This window comes from Vulpes vulpes, chromosome 14, assembly GCF_048418805.1.
Source record: "Vulpes vulpes isolate BD-2025 chromosome 14, VulVul3, whole genome shotgun sequence".
Lineage (NCBI taxonomy): Eukaryota > Metazoa > Chordata > Mammalia > Carnivora > Canidae > Vulpes > Vulpes vulpes.
Window position 1 is genome coordinate 74,406,019 of NC_132793.1, and position 22,735 is coordinate 74,428,753.

Consider the following 22,735-nt stretch of genomic DNA (forward strand, 5'->3'; position numbering starts at 1 on the left):
TTGGTCGCGGAAGGAAAAGCAGAGTAAAAGAAATAATAAGTCAGATAGGAGTTGATGGAGCATAACTTTAGCAGGACAGATACAGGTCCTTGGGCCTGGCACTTGGGTCGCTGGTAGAGACAAGAGAGGAAGGGTTCAAAGCTTACAGAATTGACATGAACCACTCTCTAGAATCCAAAATATAGTCTAGTAATAGGAAAAGCATCAAATGCCTGGCCTTTCTGCGTGGGTGTTTTGTTTTGTTTTGTTTTGTTTTGTTTTGTTTTGTTTTTGCCGGTTTTCAGTGAACGATTTCTTAGATGAATGGATAAAAGGGTAACAAGGGTGTGTTGGCTTTTTTTTTCCTTTTTTCTTTATTTTTTTTTCCCCCAATGTCTACCTCTGCTCTTCATTTTTATCATTTCCACCTTAGTTGTTAGGCCACGTCAGTACCGTTTCTTTAGGAATTCTTCACCTAATAGCTCTGTTGTTTTTGATAATTGGTATCTCCTAATTGACACCCAAAGCTCTGTCTTTGAAAATGTAATGCCTACTGAATTGGGGGCACCATGAATTACTGGAGTTTTAATTCTTAGAGGAAAAAATTTTTCTTAACATTTGGAGGTAATATTTGGTTATGAGTTACAAAGCAAAATATAGAAAAATGCTTAGTCTTACTAAGCATTTGTATTTTGCAAATACAAAATTTTTTTTTTTTTTTTTAACACAGAGATAAGAGAGGCAGACACACAGGCAGAGGAAGAAGCAGGCTCCATGCAGGGAGCCCAGGGTCATGCCCTGAGTGGAAGGCAGCCGTAAACCACTGAGCCACCCAGGCATCCCACATATAGTTTTTTTATTTAAATAAAATCAAGCTAATGGTGATTCTTTAAAACAGACACATGCACTTCTTTTGATAGCCTGTCAGAACATAGCAAGAATTAGAGAAATGTATATATTCCTTTGACCCAGATATCTTACTTCCAAGATTTTTGCCCTAAGTAATTAAGCCAAAAATAAAAGCTATGTGTATAGTTTCTTTAAAAGTATGACTATTAATATAAACCTATAAAGTATACAAATAGGAATAATACTATCATATCAAACAGTTTAACAAGTCTTATTAGATGTTCTAAGTCTTCAATACCCACAATAACCATAGATGTAGGAACTACTATTATCTCTGTTTTATGAAAAAGGAAAGTAAGACACAGAAGATTAACTTGACTTGTTTAGTAGGTAACCAAATTCATTGAACTTGAGCACTTTGCCCCAGAATCTTGGCTCTTCACTGTTTTTACATGATTGCAATAGGTTAAGATTTAATACTGGATATGAACTGGATAACACCATAGGGAAAAATAGTTACTATATTCAGGAAATGGGTGATAAATGTAAATTTTGGTAAACCTTTTTTAAATTTTAATTTTTAATACTGATCCACTAGATGTCACTATGACCATTGTGTGTGTGTGTATGTGTGTGTGCATATGAAAATATAAATGTATACTCCCAAAATACTCTTTTTATATGATTTTCTAGGTAAACAGAATTTGGTGATTATGGGTAGGAAGACTTGGTTCTCTATTCCTGAGAAGAATCGACCTTTAAAGGACAGAATTAATATAGTTCTTAGCAGAGACCTCAAGTAAGTACTATAACCAATTCATCACAGGAAAATCATGTCCCATTTCTTAGGGTGGAGGTCAGTGTATGACAAAATAGTATAAGTAGAGCATTATTAATCAAGCTGCCTAATATCATAAAGATGATTTAGTGAAAATGAATAAGCAGTTATTTATCCCACATAAAAATGTACTCGGGGATCCCTGGGTGGCTCAGTGGTTTGGCACCTGCCTTCGTCCAGGGCATAATCCTGGAGTCCCCAGATCAAGTCCTACATCGGGCTCCCTGCATGGAGCCTGCTTCTCCCTCTGCCTGTGCCCTTCTCTCTCTCTTTCTCTTTCTCATGAATAAATAAATAAAATCTTTAATAAAAATTAAAAAATAAAAAAATAATTTACTCTGCTTAAGGGATTGATTCCACCACTGTGAAAAGTTACATTAAATCTCACTGTGGTAACTGATTTGCCAGTTTTCTTAAACTGTTATTCAGTGGGTTCAAGTAACATTTATACCATATAGTTAGTAACTTTTTTCTAGTTTCAGGTATGTTTTGGGATTTGCTAGGATTGAGTGTTTATTCCCTTTCTGAATCCTGTCCTCAATATAATAAGATAAAAATTTTAGGACGGGCTAAAAATCAGTCGTGATCTTGTGTCCTAGTTTACCACAACACCCAAATAATACTTATTTTTTTTTAAAGATTTTATTTATTCATGAGAGAGACAGAGGCAGAGACACAAGGGGAGAAGCAGGCTCCCTGCAGGGAGCCCAATGTGGGATTCGATCCTGGGACTCCAGGATCATGCCCTGAGCCGAAGGCAGACGCTTTAATCGCTGAGCTACCCAGACGTCCCCCAAATAATAATTTATACTTGTCTTCTTTACCCAGTGTCTACAGGTAAAAAATTTGAAAGTATTGAAACCAACCTAGGGATCCTGGAGAGAAAAGAGTGTCTCCACTTGGCCTCTGCTAGGAATTTTCCTATCCTCTAGTCTAACATTGGAGTAGATAGTTCCTGGTGTTTGGAAATGCCCTGGGGACTTTATTGCAAGGAATTAGCTTACACATTTGTGGGTGCTGGCTAAGCAAGTCCAAAACTCTGTGGGCCAGGCCATCAGGAAGGGAGGGCATGCTGGAACTTTCCATTAGGAGCTAAAACTGCTGTTTACAGGTGGAATTTCATCTTGAGGGAAGCCTCAGATCTGTTCTTAAGACCTTAGAACTGACTAAATTGTGCCTACCCAGATTGAAGTCGTCTTATTATCATCTTTAATCACATCTACAAAATACCTTCACAGCAACGCCTAGATTAGTGTCTGAATAGATAAGGACTATAGCCCAACCAGGTGAACACATCAAAGACCACCACATTGTGGGAAGAAAAAAACATTACACACTGTAGGCTAAGGAGGTTCAGGTGTATACAGATTTTCTCCCAAATCTTCTCCTAGAATGGCATAGGTAAAAATATGAAAGTATACCAGAATATTTGCATCAGTTGCTTTTGGGTGATGAGAAATATGTTGATGTGCATCTTGCCACCTGCCTCCATCTTCATACTGTTCTCTTTCTTTTGGTTGCTAGGATATTCTGATTTTCTCTTTTCTTGGTAGAATCCAAATTCACAGGCTGTATTGCCGTTCCCAGAGACTCTTTAGTAACATATTCTTGAATACTACTCAAGTTTATTTATGGCCAACTTGATCTAAAACAAACAAAGAAATCTCAGTGGGGAACATACTCATTTGAGCCAGCAAATCTCCTCAAATGATGAGTCTAATTTCTTCTTTATGACCCCCTTGTGATGTATATAATTGGGTTTGGTTGTTTTCTTATATATTTGTATGTAACATTTGCTGTATTTCACTTTTTTTTTAAAGATTTTATTCATTCATGAGAGACAGAGAGAGAGGCAAAGACACGGGCTGAGGGAGGAGCAGGCTTCTGCAAGGAGCCTGATTTGGGACTCAATCCCAGATTCCAGGATCACAACCTGAGCCAAAGGCAGATGCTCAACCACTGAGCCACCCAGGTGTCCCTCACTTGTTTTTTTTGTTTTGTTTTGGTTTGGTTTTTTTGTTTGTTTGTTTGTTTTTTAAGATTTTATTCATAGAGACACAGAGAATGAGAGGCAGAGACACAGGCAGAGAGAGAAGCATGCTCCATGCAGAGAGCCCGATGCGGGACTCGATCCAGGGTCTCCAGGATCACGCCCTGGGCTGCAGGTGGCACTAAACCGCTGCACCACCAGGGCTGCCCCTCACTTTTTTTAAAGTGGAGAGAAAATTTCAAAAGTCTTTATTATCAAGTATTCTAGGGAAATAAGGATTCCAGTTACGAAAACATCTTAGAGGTTTTTTTCGTCCCAGGTTCTGGTTCCCTCCTGAGGATCACCCATAACCTGAGCACCTACTGTGTGCCAGACCATGCTAGATTTACTCATGTAATCATTATTGCTTGTGTGAACTTTTGGAAATACTCAATTTTTCACCACCACCTTCCAATGTAAGAAGAAACTGAATCCTCAACGTAATTCCAAAATTTGCTGCTAAATACTAATTATTTTGGGTAACTATTTCCTTAAACTCTAGGGAAAAAAAATGCTTTTCCAAAACTAGGCAATCAATATTATTGATTATATGCAGCCACATTTGGAAAACAGATTGGCATTTTCTCAAAATGTTAAACATAGAGTTATATCCAGTAATTCCACTCCTTGGTTTATGAAATGAAGGAAAAATGAAAACATATGACCACACGAAAACAAAAAGCATCATACATAATAGCCAAAAAGTAGAAGCATCCCAAATGTCCATTAACTGATGAATGGATAAACAAAGTAGCCTATATCCACGCAATGGAATATTATTCTGATATGCGAGAGCTTGGTTCTTGTCTCACGGAGTCGAAGAATGAATCTCGTGGACAACAGAGAGTGAGCAAAGTGATAGAAGTTTATTAAGCAGAGATACAGAGAAAGCTCTCAAGAGTGAGAGGGGTCCAGGCAGGGTTGCCACTGAGGGCTTTAATGGTCTTTTATAGGAAGCTGACCAGGGAACTTGGTAAATTTCTTATCAATATCAGACTGGATTTTTAGAAGAAACATGGTGGACCTGTAACTATCATAATAAGATACTTTTTTATAAATAAGAGCCCAAACCAGGGGTTTCCTTCTCTCTGGTTAGTATCCCCTCCATATTTCTCTACATCTGCGATTTCTGTGATTCCTAAGTAGCCATTAAAGGGAAATACTCCCTAACATCTTGGAGCTAAAGAGCAAGGTTTATTTTGTCTGTTTTTACTGTCTTCTCTGTTTTCTTGGGATGCGTAGGAGCCTGACTCTCGGGCCTTGCCCCTAACTTGTTCCTACGTCAATTCCACAATAAAATGAAGAACTGATGTATGCTACAACATGGATAAAGTTTGAAAAACAGTATGCCAAGTGAAAAAAGCCAGAAGTAAAAGGCCACATAATTCCATATATGTGAAATTTCTGGAATGAACAAATTCTTAGATAAAGTAGATTATTTCCTGGGAGGGGATGAGAGTGAAGAATGATTGCTAATGGATACGGAGTTTCTTTTCTTTCTGTTCTAAAAGTAGCTAGTGTTGATGGTTTTACAACTCTGACTATACTAAAAATGTTTCCAAATTCTGCATATTAAAAGAGTAAATTATATGGTATATGATTTATATCAGTAAAATATTTTTAAGGCTTTGGAACGAAAAATTAAATAAATTTTGCCATAGTGCTCTAGCTTTGATAGCATCTTTAAGAAATCCAGAATTGGGGCAGCCCCAGTGGCTCAGTGGTTTAGCGCCGCCTTCAGCCCAGGGTGTGATCATGGAGTCCCAAAATTGAGTCCCACATCGGGCTCCCTGCATGGAGCCTGCTTCTCCCTCTGCCTGTGTCTCTGCCTCTCTCTCTCATGAATAAACAAATAAAATCTTTAAAAAAAAAGAAAAATCCAGAATTGTTTCCATGATATAAGATGTTACAAATTGTTGAGCAGCCTGGTGGCTCAGTGGTTTAGCGCCACCTTCAGCCCAGGGTGTGATCTTGGAGACCCAGGATTGAGTCCCACATCAGGCTCCCTGCATGAAGCCTGCTTCTCCCTCTGCCTGGGTCTCTGCCTGCCACCCCCCCCAAATTAAATAAATAAATAAATAAATAAATAAATAAATAAATAAATAAATAAATTCTTTAAAAAATATCTTTTAAATTGTCTCCAGCCCATAAAAGTTATCTGACATTTCATAGTATGATTTTTTATGGTCTCACTATTCTCCACGATAACTGAAGCTTTCTCTCTTCTCTCCCCACCACTCACACACTTAGTATAGCAAAAACTTACTGACCTGGCTTCTAATACCTGCTCTGGTGCCTATTAACGTTGTGGCCTTAGGTTTTATTAACTTTAAGCCTTGCTGAACCTCAATTTCCTTATCTACTAAGTGGGATTAATAGTGAGAACTTCTTAGGGTGGTTTTGAAGAATAATTGAAATTTTATGTATTAAATTTCTGGCACACAGTACACTCTCAGTATCAGCTCCTACTCTCCCAACCTTTGCTATTTCAGCAAAGTTACCTTACTTTATATCTTACAGAAAATACATTAATGGCAGCACAATGAACAGGCTTGTGATTTCTTTGTTACTCTAACATACCACTTTGCTCTTCCTTCCCTCAATCATGAGACAAAAATCCCCTCCTCTCATAATCAGAACCCTCCCCTTGCCCCACCACTTTATTCTAGACTCCCAGTTTCTCCTGTTGTCAAGACCTTGCTCTGCTGTCCTACCGTTTACAATTTTAAATCTCACCACAGGGACCCTTGGGTGGCCCAGCAGTTTGGTGCCTGCCTTTGGCCCATGTTGTGATCCTGGAGACCCGGGATTGAGTCCCACATCGGGCTCCCTGCTCTCTGTGTCTCTCAAGAATAAATAAATAAAATCTAAAAAAAATAAAAATCTTACCACAGATTACTTTTTTTTTTTTTTAGATTTTATTTATTTATATATTCATGACAGACAGAGAAAGAGAGGCAGAGACACAGAAAGAGGAGAAGCAGGCTCCATGCAGGGAGCCCAATGTGGGACCCGATCCCCAGAATCCAGGATCAGGCCCTGAGCTAAAGGCAGGCTCTCAACCACTGAGCCGCCCAGGCGTCCCACACCACAGATTACTTCTGCCTTCAACTTACTTGGAGCTTTGTGTTAAATAACTTCAGTGACTTAAGTACAAACCTCAGTAACATCTATGATCATCTGTCGCTTCTATGTTTTGCACATGTTCTTATCTCCTTTGATACTCTCTGCTAAGGGATCTTTCTCCAAGGAATATTCTTCATCACCACATCCAGAAGATGCATCACCTCTGCCCATCTAGCATCCTCCACATATCCCCATTGCATGTCCTTTTTACATTATTGCCACTGCTAAGAAATTTTCTACCTACCATTGGTACAAGGAGTGCTTTTCTTTTTATCTCTATTCCCACCATTTAGCATATCCCCTAGCAAAGCAGGGCTTCAGAAATTTTCACGGAATAAATGGTCAATAGGTGATTTACAAAAATAGGATCATCCTGTTTTGTAACCTGCCTTTTTTCCCCCCATTTTATATATTAAAAGATTAATTTTTTAAGATTTTATTTATTTGAGCGAGGGAGCACAGGGCATGGGTGAGGGACACAAGGACATGGAGAAGCAGGCTCCCTGCTGAGCAGGGAGCCCAGCACAGAGCTCCATCCCAGGACCTCTGGATCATAACCTGAGCTGAAGGCAGATTGCTTAACTGACTGAGCCACCCAGGCACCCCGAAAGATTAGTATCTGTAAATACTTTTAGAGGCTGCATAGAATCAGTTATGAGTATGGAGCATACTTGAACCAATTTTAAATAGTTGGAAGTCCCATTTTAAAGACTGAGTTTGGAAAGGTCTTAAATTGAACATTTATTTTGAATTTTGGTTAAGATGTAATTCTAGTCTAGGGTTTTTTGTTTTTTAGTAAGCTTCCCCAGTAGTCTCTAGGGAAATTGAGCCAGAATTTCATCTGTCCCATCATCATTTTTCACATCAGGCATAGTGGAAAAGGATAATATTTATGTGGTACCATGAGGTAATCAAATGAGACTGCTCAAGGCCAGAGGACACCGGTCTTACAGCTCATTTACATTAGACCACACCATTTTGAGGTCTGAGGGAACTAGAATATGACACCTTTATAGCCCATGAGGACCAGTTGAGAATCTATTGTCTATGTAGGAAGTTGCAACTCAGACTCCAACATCACGCTGCTGGAGTTCAGATCCCAGGTCCACCATTTCCTAGCTCTGTCACCACCAGCTATTTACCCCTCAGCCTCCATATCTATAAACAGGAATAAAAAGTACAGACATAGGACTGCTGGTGACGTTAAGTGGTACGATGTATGTAAAGCCCTGTCTGATCCCACTATTGGGGAGAGCAAGTGAATAAATACTAGATATTTTCTTTATACTACAACTACCCATCAAGTAAAAAGCACCCTCTTTTGAATAGGGCTTTTAAGGAGAAAGATGGAGGGGCACAGGGGTGGCTCAAGCATCTGCCTTTGGCTTAGATCGTGTGCCCAGAGTCCTGGGATCAAGCCTGTTAGGCTCCCTGCGCAGTGGGGAGTCTGCTCCTCCCCACCTACACCTGCTCATTCTCTCTCTAAAAAAGAATCTTTAAAAGAAAAAGAGAAGGTTGGAAATATCACTGGAGTGCCTACTCTGTGCGTTATCTTAATCCTGCCAACTCTCTGAGAGAATTCAAGACTTGAGTTTAGGGATGCCTGGGTGGCTCATCCAGCGGTTGAGCGTCTGCCTTCGGCTCAGAGCGTGATCCTGGAGTCCTGGGATCGAGTCCTGCGTTGGGCTCCCTGCAGGAAGCCTGCTTCTCCTTTCTGCCTGTGTCTGTGTCTCATGAATAAATAAATAAAATCTTTTTAAAAAAAAAAAAGACTTAAGTTTGAAAGAAGGTATCAAGCATGTCCACCTGTTTCCCGACTATATAGAACCATATAACTTTTCTCTTGTTAGGAAATGTAATCTCTGTTAACTTGAGATAAATATAGGAAGGAAATTTAGCAATGAAATAAGTCACAGTATTGGGATCCCTGGGTGGCGCAGCAGTTTGGCGCCTGCCTTTGGCCCAGGGCGCGATCCTGGAGACCCGGGATCGAATCCCACGTCAGGCTCCCGGTGTGTGGAGCCTGCTTCTCCCTCTGCCTGTGTCTCTGCCTCTCTCTCTCTCTCTCTGTGACTATCATAAATAAATAAATAAAAATTTAAAAAAAAAAAAATAAGTCACAGTATTAAACGCTTGCTATTCTATTTACTATGTTAGTTTCTAGGATAGGTGCTTTCACACAGGACAATGAGCTAATGAACTCAAACATTAGCTCAACTTTTTGCTTATTTTTTTCCATTTGTCTTGGATCAAAGATTTCCTGTGAAACTTATTTCTAAACTGCTAAGTAGCAACATTTTGCAGAAGCATTTTCTTCATGTCCTTATAATGACTAAAATCTGAAACAGGGATGCCTGGATGGCTCAGCAGTTGAGCATCTGCCTTCAGCTCAGGTTGTGATCCTAGGGTCCCAGGATCGAGTCCCACATCAGGCTTCCTGAAAGGAGCCTGCTTCTCCCTCTGCCTGTGTCTCTGCCTGTCTCTCTCTTTCTGTGTCTCTCATGAATAAATTTTTTTAAAAAAAATCTTTAAAATCTGAAACAAATCCTTTATTTTCCTTTTTCAGACACACTACAAAAGGGCAAAGAAGTAGTCCTTACCTGAAGTCCTTGCACCATTTCAAGCCATTGTTCCACAGTCTACACAAAATGTTTACCCCGTTTATTTGAAGTCCACACCAAACATTTATACCACCTTCTAAATGATTTTGCTATAAACCCGCCACCTTCTAGGATGTCTCTTCCAGTTCTCGTATGTCAGTTCTTAAGTCACTGTTTTCCATAGTGCCCTGACTCCTCTCATTCTTGACTTCAGCATCCTCAATTACTAAAACCACTTTGAGTCTATTTCAGTCATATCTAGACTTTATTAACTAGACTATCTTCTCCCTGAGTTCAAATCTTTTTCTTAATTCTGCCCCTACACAGTCTCGTCCAACTTAGTCACTGCAGCTGCCCTGACATCTTAGAGAATCCCTTGGTTCATTTAACCTCACCTTGGCCTCCATATATTTTCCAGGTTTTAGTCAAAATATATTCTTTGTACTCTTAACTCCTTTAGAGATGACAAAGCATGAAATAGGTAAAATATCTCTCGGGGAGGTAAGGGAAGAGGCAGCCAAGAGAATGAATAGTCTCTATTAGTTCTAGATTAATCATGGTTTTAGCTACAAGTTCAAAGGCAGTTATATAATTTTTTTAAAGCATCAGTCTAAGAACTTGACATTGAATTATAATTTTTCTAATTACAGTAAAAGCCAAGTTCTGTGTGTTTCTTCATTTATAAAGGGCTTCATTCCCAAAAAAGACAGTTGTAGAGGTAGGAAGAGAGTAAGCTTAATATTTAACCCTGAAATTAATTAACTCTTCTTTGGTTTTTTTGAAGGGGATGCAGGCAGAGAAAGAATCTCAAACAGGTTCCATGCCCAGTGTGGAGCCCAATGCAGGACTCCATCCCACAGCTCTGAGATCATGACCTGCGCCAAACTCAGGAGTCAGACAGACATTCAGATGCTTAACCAATTGAGCCACCCAGCCACCCCTTCTTTGGATTTTTAATTACAAAAAATAACATGCTCATTTATTAATACTTCATCCGTTTCTACATTGTTTGAAACATGAAAAGTCTTTTACTCATTCCCCATTCATCTTGTATTAACAATTTGAAAATCATTCCAGGGGCACCTGGGTGGCCCAGTCAGTTGAGCATCTGACTCCTGATTCCGGCTCAGGTCATGATCTGAGGGTTATGAGATTGAGCCCCGCATTAAGGCTCTGAACTGAGCTTCGAGCCTGCTTAAGATTTTCTCTCCCTCTGCCCATCCCCCTACCGGGGCACTTAGGAGCACACTCCCTCTCTTTTTAAAAAAAGGGGGGGAAAATCATTCCATACTATAGTCATTCAAGCATATTCTTTTACGAGAGTACAGCAAGAACCTCACAGTAAATATACATATACTCACCACATAGATTCTATCATTAACGTGTTTTACTATGCATGTTTTACCATCCATCCATACATCAGTTGGTCTTGTTTTATCCTGCATTTCAGAGTAACTTGTAGACATTAGTATGTTTCCCCTTAAATACTTAGCATACATATGATTAACTAGAGTTCAGTATTTCATTAGTTTTACTCTTTTGAGGTAAGTATCATATACAGTGAAGTGTACGAGTCTTTCTTTTTTTTAAAAAAAGATTTTATTCATTTCCTCTTGAGAGACACACAAAGAGAGGCGGAGGCACAGGCAGAGGGAGAACCAGGCTCCCTGCAGGAAGCCTGATGCTGGACTCAATCCCCCTCAGGATTACACCCTGAGCCAAAGGCAGATGCTTAACCACTGAGCTACCCAGGTGTCCCTGAAATGTACAAGTCTTAAATGTACTTTTGCTGTTTTAACAAACGTTTGCACCTATATAACCCCATGTCAAAGAGAACATTACCCTAACCCTTCAAAAGTTCTCTGATGCCTCTTCCCAGTGAATCTTTTACCCTATCTCTCCAGAGACAACTACTCTTCTGATTTTTTTTCCACCATAAATATTACAAGATACCAGAAGTGTTCCTGTTTTTCACTCATTGTGGGCAATACATACACACATGGTTTCAGTTACTGATCATAGGCCATATGATTTTGACTTTTTTTGTAGAAAGAATTCATATTTATGACTGGTTTTAGAATTACTTATTCCTATTCAGATTAATTGAATAATAAGAACAAGTTTTATAGAAATTATTTGTAATTCTTTTTTTTTTTTTTTTTTACCTTAGGGAACCTCCACAAGGAGCTCATTTTCTTGCCAAAAGTCTGGATGATGCTTTAAAACTTACTGAGCAACCAGAATTAGCAAATAAAGTGGACATGGTTTGGATAGTGGGAGGCAGTTCTGTTTATAAGGTAAGTAAAATTATAAAGAAATGTTCTACCTAACTTTCCTTCAGCTTCCCTGCCATCTGAACTTGAAAAAAATTAAGCCATGAGCAAAGGAAGCACGTTATCCCTCCCTGTTGTTAGCTAGACATAATGTCAATTTGAATTACTCATTTTAGATACTCATGAAAATAAATAAAAACAAAAAAGTTTTTATGCCTATTCAGTTTATTTTCAATTCAAAATAGTTGATGTTTCTAATTTAAAAACATTCTAAAAAAAATAAAAGCATTCTAAATCCTTCCCTTTATTATTTTTTTTTAATCCTTCCCTTTGGAATCATATTTGCATTGTTTTCTACTCCCTGGATATGCCCTAATATGCCAAATTATTCCCTTTTTATCGAGGATTTATATATGTCCTTACTGAGAAAGGGTTGGGGTTCTTGGTTTCTGTATACTGACTAGATATCTATGAATTTTTTTAAAAAGCAGAAAACTTTCCCTAACAATTTTTATATGAGGGCATGAGAAAAGTATTATTTCATAATACAAGGCAAAGCAGATAAAAAGAGAAAACAGTCCTTACTCTCTTTTTTTTTTTTTACGCTTATCATGCCATGCATTCATAGGGAATGGTTTCCAGCAGCTTAGGCTCCTTTCCATAGGTTCTCACAAAGTGTGCTTCCCTGGGTGTAACAGACTGGTGCTTCAGTTGAACCCAAATACCTTTCTCTTTGCTTCTTTCGTTTCCTGATCATTTTCTTTCACACCCTTACAAAGGTATCTCAGCTCTTGAGTGCTTAATATGCTGAATATGTACATTAATTCTCTTGGCAAGAATCTTTCTTGCCCTTATTTTTCTTTTTTAAGATTTTATTTCATTTATTCATGAGAGACACAAAGAGGCAGAGACAAAGGCAGAGGGAGAAGCAGGCTCCATCCAGGGAGCCCAACGTCGGACTTGATCCCAGGGCTCCAGGGTCATGCCCTGAGCCAAAGGCAGACAGATGCTCAACCACTGAGCTACTCAGGCTTCCCTCTTTCTTGCCCTTAAATTGTTTGTTTGCAACAATGCCAACAGCATGCTCAGTAACATTGTAAACTCTCAGTTTTGCCATGGTAACATTTGTGGGGCATTCCTTTTGGAACAGTGCCCATTCCCTGGATGTCCACAATATCTCCTTTCTTGTAGATTCACACATATGTGGCCAAAGGAACAACTCCATGTTTTCTAAAAGGCCTAGAGAACAGACAGCAGATATCTCTCCTCTTTCCCTTGGTCACTTCGGTATATTACTGGAAGGTGGAGGCTCCAGCCCAAAGCTGTTTTGGTTTTTGGAGTTTGGTTTTTGTTTTCTTTTGTTTGGTTTGGTAAAATTTTATTTTTAAGTAATCTCTGCACCCAACATGGGGCTCAAACCTACAACTCTGATATCAAGAGTCACATTCTACAGACCAAGCCAACCAGGTGCCCAAAATACTCCTTTTTTTTTTTTTTTTTTTTTAAGATTTTATTTATTTATTCATAAGAGACACACAGAGAGAGTCAAAGACACAGGCAGAGGGAGAACCCGGCTCCACGGAGGGAGCCCAACGTGGGACTTGATCCCCGGGTCTCCAGGATCAAGACCTGGTCCAGAGGCAGGCGCCAAAAAGTCATTTTTTTGTTCAGTATGCATTTTGATATTTTTGTTCAGTATGCATTTTGATATTTTTTTTTAAGATTTCATTTATTCATGAGAGACACCGAGAAAGAGGCAGAGACACAGGCAGAGGGAGAGGCAGGCCCAGGCTCACTCCCTGAGCCAAAGGCAGACGCTCAACCACTGAGCCACCCAGGTGCCCCAACATTTTGAATGATTTATTACCATGTTCACTTGAAAATATATTTTTTTAAATATTTATTTTTTATTTTTTTTAAGATTTTATTTATTAATTAATGAGAGAGAGAGAAGCAGAGACACAGGCAGAGGGAGAAGCAGGCTTCATGCAGGGAGCTCGATGTGGGACTCTGGTTCCGGGACTCCAGGATCATGCCCTGGGCCAAAGGCAGATGCTCAACCACTGAGCCACCCAGGCGTTCCTAAAATTAAATTTTTAAATTTTATATATTAAAACACATTATCAAAAAATAATAAAACACATTATCCCTGTTGTTAGCTATACATATTTAACTTAAATTTTTATATGTAACTTTATATATATGTAAGTTATAAGGAAGTAGAAATTACAACTGATAATTTTGCATTACCCACCTGCCTCACATCACAATAGCATGAGGAACATTTAGGCTTATCTTCCCTGGGACCAGCCTGTTTTTGTAAACAAAGTTTCATTGGAACACAGCCATGCCCACCAGTTTAATATTATCTATGGCTGCTGTTACCCACAAAGTAAGAAAAAAACCATATGGTCCACAAAGCCTAACATATTTACCATCTGACCCATTACAGAAAAGGTTTGCTATATAGCATTTACTTAGATACAGATTTTTAAAGCTTTTTTCAAAGCTTCTGTGGCTAGTCTCATTCAGTTTCTCTAATTTTTTTTTTTTTAAGATTTTTATTTATTCATGAGAAACACAGAGATGTGTGAGAGAGAGGCAGAGACACAGGCAGAGGGAGAAGCTGGCTCCATTCAGGGAGCCCGACACGGGACTCGATCCCGGGACTCCAGGATCACCCCCTGGGCCGAAGGCAGGGGCTAAACTGCTGAGCCACCCAGGGTTCCCCAAGTTTCTCTAATTTTTGATACAGTAAAAATTGGTAGAACATTTTTTTGGTTGGGGCAAGAACCAACCAAAAAACAAAAAAAAACAAAAGTAAAAAAACAAAAATAAAAAACAAAATTTGTTCTATGGCCTTATTTGGAATTTCAAGGATAATACGCACTTAAAATTATGTATATGTGTATATATATGTATATACTTATTTTTTTTTTTCTATAAGCTATTTGAAAATCAAGGGTTATTGCTTTCTTAGAGATGCAACTCATGACTTTTCATTAGAATTTTAAGATACTCATTTGAGGGCAGTTTTTTCTTTTTCTTTTTTTTTTTTTTAAGATTTTATTTAGGGACACCTGGGTGATACTCATTTGAGGGCAGTTTTTTCTTTTTTTTTTTCTTTTTTTTTTTTTTTTTTAAGATTTTATTTATTTAGGGACACCTGGGTGGCTCAGTGGTTGAGCGTTTGCCTTTAGCTCGGGGCATGGTCCTGGGGTCCTGGGTTTTTTTGTTTTTTTTTTTTTGTTTTTTTTTTTAATGATAGAGAGAGAGAGAGAGGCAGAGACACAGGCAGAGGGAGAAGCAGGCTCCATGCACCGGGAGCCCGACGTGGGATTCGATCCCGGGTCTCCAGGATCGCGCCCTGGGCCAAAGGCAGGTGCCAAACCACTGCGCCACCCAGGGATCCCGTGGGGGTCCTGGGATTGAGTCCCACATCGGGCTCCCCACAGGGAGCCTACTTCTCTTTCTGCCTATGTCTCTGCCTCTCTCTGTGTCTCTCATGAATAAATAAATAAAATCCTTTAAGAAAAAAAAAAAGAGAGATTTTATTTATTTATTCATGAGAGAGACACAGAGAGAGAGAGAGAGGCAGAGACATAGGCAGTGGGAGAAGCAGGCTCCATGCAGGAAGCCCAATGCAGAGCTTGATCTCACGCCTCCAGGATCATGACCGGAGCCACAAGCAGATGCTCAACTGCTGAGCCACCCAGTTGAGCCACCCCGGTGTCCCAAGGGCAGTTTTTCTTTTCTTTTTTTTTTTATGGTGAAAAAAAATTTAGATTTAGATTGATAGCCAGCTGGACTCAGTTTAGATGATCCCAATTTTGTTGGCAACACCCAAAGCATCATAGTCAGGAGCCAGTCGAACATATGCTTTCTTCTCTCCATCAGGCCTGATCAAGGTGTTGACCTTGGCCACATCAATGGCATAGAGCTTCTTCACAGCCTGTTTGATCTGATGCTTATTGGCCTTGACATCCACAATGAACACAAGTGTGTTGTTGTCTTCTATTTTCTTCATGGCTGACTCGGTAGTGTGGGGGAACTCGATGATAGCATAGTGATCAAGGTTGTTGCTCCTGGGGGTGCTCTTTAGAGGATATTTGGGCTGCCTTCAGAGATGCAGGGTCTTGGGTCATCAGAATGTAGGTGACATGCGCATCTTCCTTTCTTGTGTGACTGTGCATGCCTTTCAGCACCGCTTTCTTCACTTTCAAAGCCTTTGCTTTGGCTTCGGCTTTGGGAGGGGCAGGGGCTTCCTTCCTCTCCTTCGACCCATCTTTGCAAAAGGAAGGGCAGTTTTTCTATAGAAACTATCAGCAGTACCTAGGCAGTAATTAAAAAAGACATTAACAATATAAGACCAAATAAAAATCATTAGCAACAAGAGGCTAAGAAAGTAAATTACCTACTATCATTGTAACTATCTCCTAAGAAGTGGAAGCATTATTAAATTCTATGCAAATGTACTAAGTGTGCCCTTGGGGTTTTCAATGATGAAAATCTCAAGAAATTATACTATCTTATCCATATATATATATGCAAATTTTTCTTCAAGAACAACTAGATAATTTACAGCTCTTAATTCTTAAACAACTACCAAAGAAAAAAGGAATACTGAATGCTTAAATGAAAAGAGTTCACGTAAGTAAACTAGAGGCCAGAACATGTTTAAATTCCCTCTCGTAATTATTGCTAATGATTAGTCCCATTCTCGAAATAACTAAGACTTTGTGGGATCCCAAAGTAAAGAATAGGATATTTAAACAGCCTTCTTTGTGGGCACCTGGGTAGCTCAGTTGGGTAAGCGTCTGCCTTCAGCTCAGGTCATGAGCTCAAGGTCCTGGGATTGAGCCCCACATCTGGCTCCCTGCTCAGCAGAGTCTGCTTCTCCCTCTCCCTCTCCCTCTGTCCCTCCTCATGGCTCATGCTTACGCGCACGTGCTCTCTCTCTCTCAAATAAATAAAATCTTAAAAAAATAAAATAAAATCTTTTTAATAAATAGATAAATAAGTAGCATGCTTTGGACGTAAAGATACGTAGCATGTCTCTAATACCTCATATAAACTGTATAATTAAACAGAAATCTTAAAAGTTTCTATTTCTTTTGACAGATAAATTAGGAAATTGATACCTTTTGTGTTTTTTCAAAGGAAGCCATGAACAAACCAGGCCATCTTAGACTATTTGTGACAAGGATTATGCATGAATTTGAAAGTGACACATTTTTCCCAGAAATTGATTTGGAGAAATATAAACTTCTGCCAGAGTAAGTAAAATGCCACTAATATGTCTGAAGCATTTTGGATTTCCTACTTAAGAATTATAGAAGGAGGGATGCCTGGGCGGCTCAGTGGTTGAGCATCTGCCTTTGGCTCGGGGCAGGATCCTAGAGTCCCAGGATCAAGTCCCGCATCGGGCTCCCTGCATGGAGCCTGCTTCTCCCTCTGCCTGTGTCTCTGCCTCTCTCTCTCTGTGTCTCTCATGAAGAAATAAATAAAATCTTTAAAAAAAAAAAAAAAAGTATATCTCTTCAGATTGAATTTGGATTAGTTATGTTTTGTATAGAGAAATAGTTTAGGAATTTTAGTAAATCTTGATTTAACAAACTTGGGAATGTTTAAGTTTTGGGGTTTTTTTTAAATATTTTATTTACTTATTCATGACAGAGAGAGAGAGAGAGAGAGACCGGCAGAGGGAGAAGCAGGCTCCATGCAGGGAGCCTGACGTGGGACTCGATCCCGGGTCTCCAGGATTACACCCCAAGCTGAAGGGGCGGGGGACGCTAAACCGCTGAGCCACCGGGGCTGCCCGGGAATGTTTAAGTTTTAATCATCTTACTGACAACTAGAGAGTAGTCATTAGCTCATTCTACAAGATCTGTGCTTAGCATCAGACATTTGTCTTAGGCACTAGGGAAACAGTGCTTACCAAAGCAGAGGTACTGCTCTCTAAGATTTGATTTTTTTGTAGTAGAGCAGGAGGGTAGCAAATGATAGATAAACATCAAGAGAGTTGCTATATGGAGAACTAAATACTGTATTGTCTGAGAAGTCCTCTCTGAAGAGTAGTATCTACGCTGAGATCTAAATAGCAGGAAGCCAGCCATGCAAACAGCAGAGAAGACCATTCCAGAAACCAGAAATAGTGTAGACACCAGAGGGCGGGAACCAGCGTGGTATTCTCCCTGAGGCTGAAAGCCACTGTGAGCCTTGTAAGCAAGGGGGAAGCCAGAAGGAGTCTCAGACCAGGGGCAGGTTTAGAGGTTTTTGAATAGAGAGTAATATTGTTCCAGCTGTTTGTGGAGAACAGACTTGGGATGGGGGAAGGATGGCAAGAGTGAAGCTGGGAGAGCAGTTGGCTGTGAGAATTGAAGAGAAAGAGTAAGAGATTTGGATAGTGGTAGAGATCAAAAGAAGAGGTTATATTTGTTTTATATGGGGTTGTGATTTTTAACATGAAACTGCCTGATTTTGAAGACTCCTAGCATTTTAGTTTAAAGGCACTTTTTTATATTTCAATTAAAAAAATTAAAAAGGACTTTTCAGCTGTTAGCTATGAAGAGTAAAAGATTAACCGTATCCACACTTTCAGATTAGGTTTTAACACATTCTTTCAGATATTCTCAATTGAATCCAGTCATTGTTCTTTGAGTGTGAGTTTGTTTTGGAAAGTACCTCCTAAAAGGACATTCAGAACCAAGTCTGAATAAGTGAATGGCCAAGCTTTAAAATAAGAGTCTATAGAGTAATCTGGGGTTTTTTTGTCATTGTTTTTTTTTTTTAAGATTTTATTTATTTCTTCATGAGAGTCACAGACAGAGGGGCAGAGACACAGTCAGCGGGAGAAGCAGGCTCTCCCTATGGGGAGATCAATGTGGGATTCCATCCCAAGACATGGGGATCATGACCTGAGCCACCCAAGTGTCCTTATAGAGTAATAGCCTTAAATCTAATGAAGTGTGTGATTTCCTTGGCTTTTAACTAGCTCTAAAGAAAACTGAAATTTTTAAAAACTCTAAAAGTTCTCTTAAAAGCTGAAGTACAGGGTTTTGCTTAGTCCCCAAAGGTGACCACATAGAAAAATCACACTTAGTGATTTTATATGTATTTATAAGATCAGTTGTGTTTCTTTGTCACATCTTACATATTTTCTCTTGTATTGCTTAGGTTGCTGATTCTCACATTATATGAATATTGATAGCTGCTGTCACATTTCTGTCTTTCTCTTTGCTGGTAAGAGAAAGATTACCGTGTGAATTTACCTTTCCAAATCCTGTTGCTCTCCATCAGACCTCTTTCCAAAACTGACCCTCTAGGATCTTTGATAACTTAAAATATTTCTGGCTCTCCGGCTCTTAGAACTGAAAATCTTTACTGAGTAATGATTCATACATCATACCCATTAAAAGTATATAATTCAGTAGTTTTAGTATATTCACAGAGTTGTGCAGCCATTACTACAAGGATCCATTTGAAGAATTTTGCTATATAAGCAGTATTTATTTTTCTAAACTGTGAGCATGTGGTATCTTTCTACTTATTTAGGTCTTCCTTAATTTCTTTCACCAGTGCTTTTTTGTAGCTTTCACTATACAAGTATTACACTTCATTATTAAGTTTATTCTTACGCGTTTTGTTCTTGTTGATGCTATTATAAATGGAGCTGTGTTCATCATTTTATCTCCAAACTGATCATTGGTAATACATAGATATACAATTGATTTTTGTTTATTGATCCTGTTATCGTGCAACTGTGCTGAACTCATTTATTCTAATGTTAGTAAATTCCTTAGGATCTTCTATATGCAGGATATATCATTTACAAACAGAGGTAGTTTTACTTCTCCCTAATCTGCATTTTTAAAATTTCATTTTCCTACCTAATTGCTCTGGTTAGAACCTCCAGTGCAATTATGAATGGAAGTGACAAGGGTAAGACATATGTACTTGTCTTGCTTCTGCTCCTAAGGGGAAGCATTCAGTCTTCACCATTCAGTATATTAGCTGTGGGTTTTTCATACATGCCGTTTATTACACTGAGGAAGATCTCTTCTATTTCTACCTCACTGAGAATTTTTATCACAAGGAAGTATTGGATTTTGTCAGATGCTTTTTCTGAGTCTATGGAGATAATCATGTGGTCTTTGTCTTTAAAAGGCTATTGATACAGTGTATTAACATTGATTGATTTTCATGTTAAACTATTCTTATATTTCTGGGATAAATCCACTTGGTAATAATGTTCAGTCCTTTCTTTATGTTCCTGGATTCAGTTTGCTAATATTTTGTTGAGGGTTTTTACATTTATATTCATAGTGGATTTTGGACTGTAGTTTGCTTTTCCTGTAATGTCTTCACCTGGTTTTGGTGTCCGGTGAACGCTGGCTTTACAGAGTGAGTTGGGAAATGGTCTCTTTCCTCTTCTGTTTTTTTGGAAGAGTTTGTGAAGGGTTGGTGAATCCCAAGGACATGACCTGAGCCAAGACCAAGAGTTGGATATTTAACCAACTCTGCCATCCCAGGTGCCCCTAGAAAATGTTAATTGTGGGTAGATTCAGATAGGAAATTGCTATCCAAAGCCAAAATCCAAGGAAATTGCTCCAAAATAGACTTTCTAAACAAGGCTGTGAAAGAAAATAAAAGTCTTTTTTCATTGTATCATTTGATGGTTATCTTACTTCCAAGCCTGTACCAACAAAATAACAGCCTCTTTAATGTGGTGTGGAAGGAATCCCCTCTAAGGGGAAATCTAGAGTTGGTCAGTTTTACATCAAGTAGAGAAAAGGGAAACCCTGGAAATTTGTAATGTTGCTCAATTCTTGAGCTGCTTTCTCTGCAAGTCTCTGTATACTGAGGAACTTAGAATTGCTTCCAACTATCCAGAAATGAACCCTGATCATTCTTTACCTCTCCTCCTTTCCCCATAGTTACACTTCATTTAGACCCCCATTATCCCTATTAGACCCCCATTATCCCTATAAGTTTCAGTTCAAACACAGTTATCTTTTATTAACACCATACTTCCTGGTAATAAAAGCACTAGTAAAAGGAAATAAAGATGAGACTGTTGTAAAGCATGAAGAGAATAAAATCAGAATGTAGGTGAAACCACAAGGGGTAGAAACCCCAAAGCAGAAATTAGTCTTAACAAAGTAAGGTTTGACTTTATGTCTGCCTTTTTCCCCCTGGGCCATTGACTGTGCAATTCTTTTTTTTTTTTTTTTTGCCAGCACCATGCCAGCCTGTCCTCTAAGACTCTGCTTTCATTCATCTTACTTGGAAGAACTCTTTCTGCCTTAGACTATTTCACACTAGGCTCCAACCAAACCAGCAGGCCCAAATATTTCCTGCAGCAGTTTTCTGCTTAAATGAAGCCCCAAACAGGCTTTTCCTTCTAGTTACAACCTTCCATGTGACCGTGTGGTCAAAGAGGATAAAGTCCAGAAGAGGCGTTTGAGACATTAGTTAGCTCCAGAGTTGGGACAGATGTCCCTTAACAGTGGACAACTTGAGGGTTTCTGGATGACATTTCCTCTTCTTTTCCCATTACTTCCTATTCCAACAGGATCTTTATACATGTTCCCTCTATGTCTCTCTCCTGAGCTTGTGCTTGCTATAGAGCCTTCATTTTATTTTAGTTGTGAGTTATCCCTCCTAGGTAACTGTTTTAAGAACTATTTACTTCTTTCTTAGACTTGACATTAAATCACGTTTGTATTATTTTCATGGTGTTCTCTCAGTTCAGGTCTTCTTTTTTAATTTTTTTTTTAAGATTTTATTTATTTATTCATGATAGAGAGAGAGAGAGGCAGAGACACAAGCAGGCAGAGGGAGGGCAGCCCCGGTGGCGGAGCGGTTTAGCACCGCCTGCAGCCTAGGGCGTGATCCTGGAGACCCTGGATCGAGTCCCACATCAGGCTCTCTGAATGGTGCCTGCTTCTCCCTCTGCCTGTGTCTCTGCCTCTCTCTGTCTCTGTCTCTCTCTCTCTCTCTGTGTCTCTATGAATTTAAAAAAAAAAAAAAAAAGATAAAAAAAGCAGGCAGAGGGAGAAGCAGGCTCCATGCCAGGAGCCCAACGCGGGACTCGATCCCAGGACTCCAGAATCACACCCTCGGCCAAAGGCAGGCACTGAACCGCCAAGCCACCCAGGGATCCCCTCTCAGTTCGGGTCTTAATGTCTCTTCACATTCATTGGATTGTCTACTGCTGGAAGATTCTAGAAGGGAAGCTCTTTCTCAGTGGTTCTTAACAAATCCTGTTAGGCTTAACTTAGAGTTTGTATGTTGTACCTAGGCAGTTGGGAATGATGATGGTGGGGTAGTTATGATCATTATTAAAACAGACTGAATAGGGACGCCTGGATGGCTCAGTGGTTGTGCTTCTGGCTTTGGCTCAGGGCCTGATCCTGGAGTTCCGGGATCAAGTCCCCCATCGGGCCCCCTACAGGGAGCCTGCTTCTCCCTCTACCTGTCTCTGCCTCTCTCTGTGTGTCTCTCATGAATAAATAAATAAAATCTTTAAAAAAAAAAAAAAAAAAGCAAGAGACTGAATACGTATTGTGGACAGTTTAAAATAATGTTAAGCAGAAATGAATTTCACAGAGCAGATTAATATTAATATATATCATGGCTAGTGACCATATCCAACCCATCTTGTACTATTTCTAAGTTCCTATTATTCATGGTTTTAGAAATAATTGTGACACTTTGCCTTTATCTTATTAACTGAGAACCTTGATAATCCTGAGATTTTTACACACACACCAAAAAAATGTAAATGTTGCTTTTGGTGACTTATTCCAAAGAAACTAAAATTACGGTTAGAAGTTGGCCTCATAAAATCATTTCTTTAAAAAAGGAAAACTGCTATGTTGCTATTAAAACAGTGGAACAGAAACAGCTCAGAAAATGGTTAGTAAATACAAACATAGCTTCTTCCTCTGAAATGTACATTTTTCAAGAAAAAAACAGCTTTTTCATTTCCTTATACATTATTATGCTACTGTTACTTTATGCCTCTAATTATGTTTTT

At 39.1% G+C, this 22,735-nt stretch overlaps 1 protein-coding gene across 8 annotated transcripts in view; it reads left to right on the plus strand.

The window, feature by feature from the left end:
• DHFR (dihydrofolate reductase) overlaps positions 1-22,735 on the plus strand; it is a 58,262-nt gene that overhangs the window by 1,175 nt on the left and 34,352 nt on the right. For 4 of the 8 annotated variants that reach the window (XM_072736903.1, XM_025998234.2, XM_025998233.2 and 1 more), the window contains 3 exons: positions 1,522-1,627; positions 11,592-11,718; positions 16,855-16,970. In XM_072736903.1, the coding sequence (XP_072593004.1) occupies positions 1,522-1,627; positions 11,592-11,718; positions 16,855-16,970 (349 nt within the window). The remainder of the gene's footprint in view (positions 1-1,521; positions 1,628-11,591; positions 11,719-16,854; positions 16,971-22,735) is intronic. The other 4 variants (XM_072736905.1, XM_072736907.1, XM_072736906.1 and 1 more) reach the window with 2 other exon arrangements.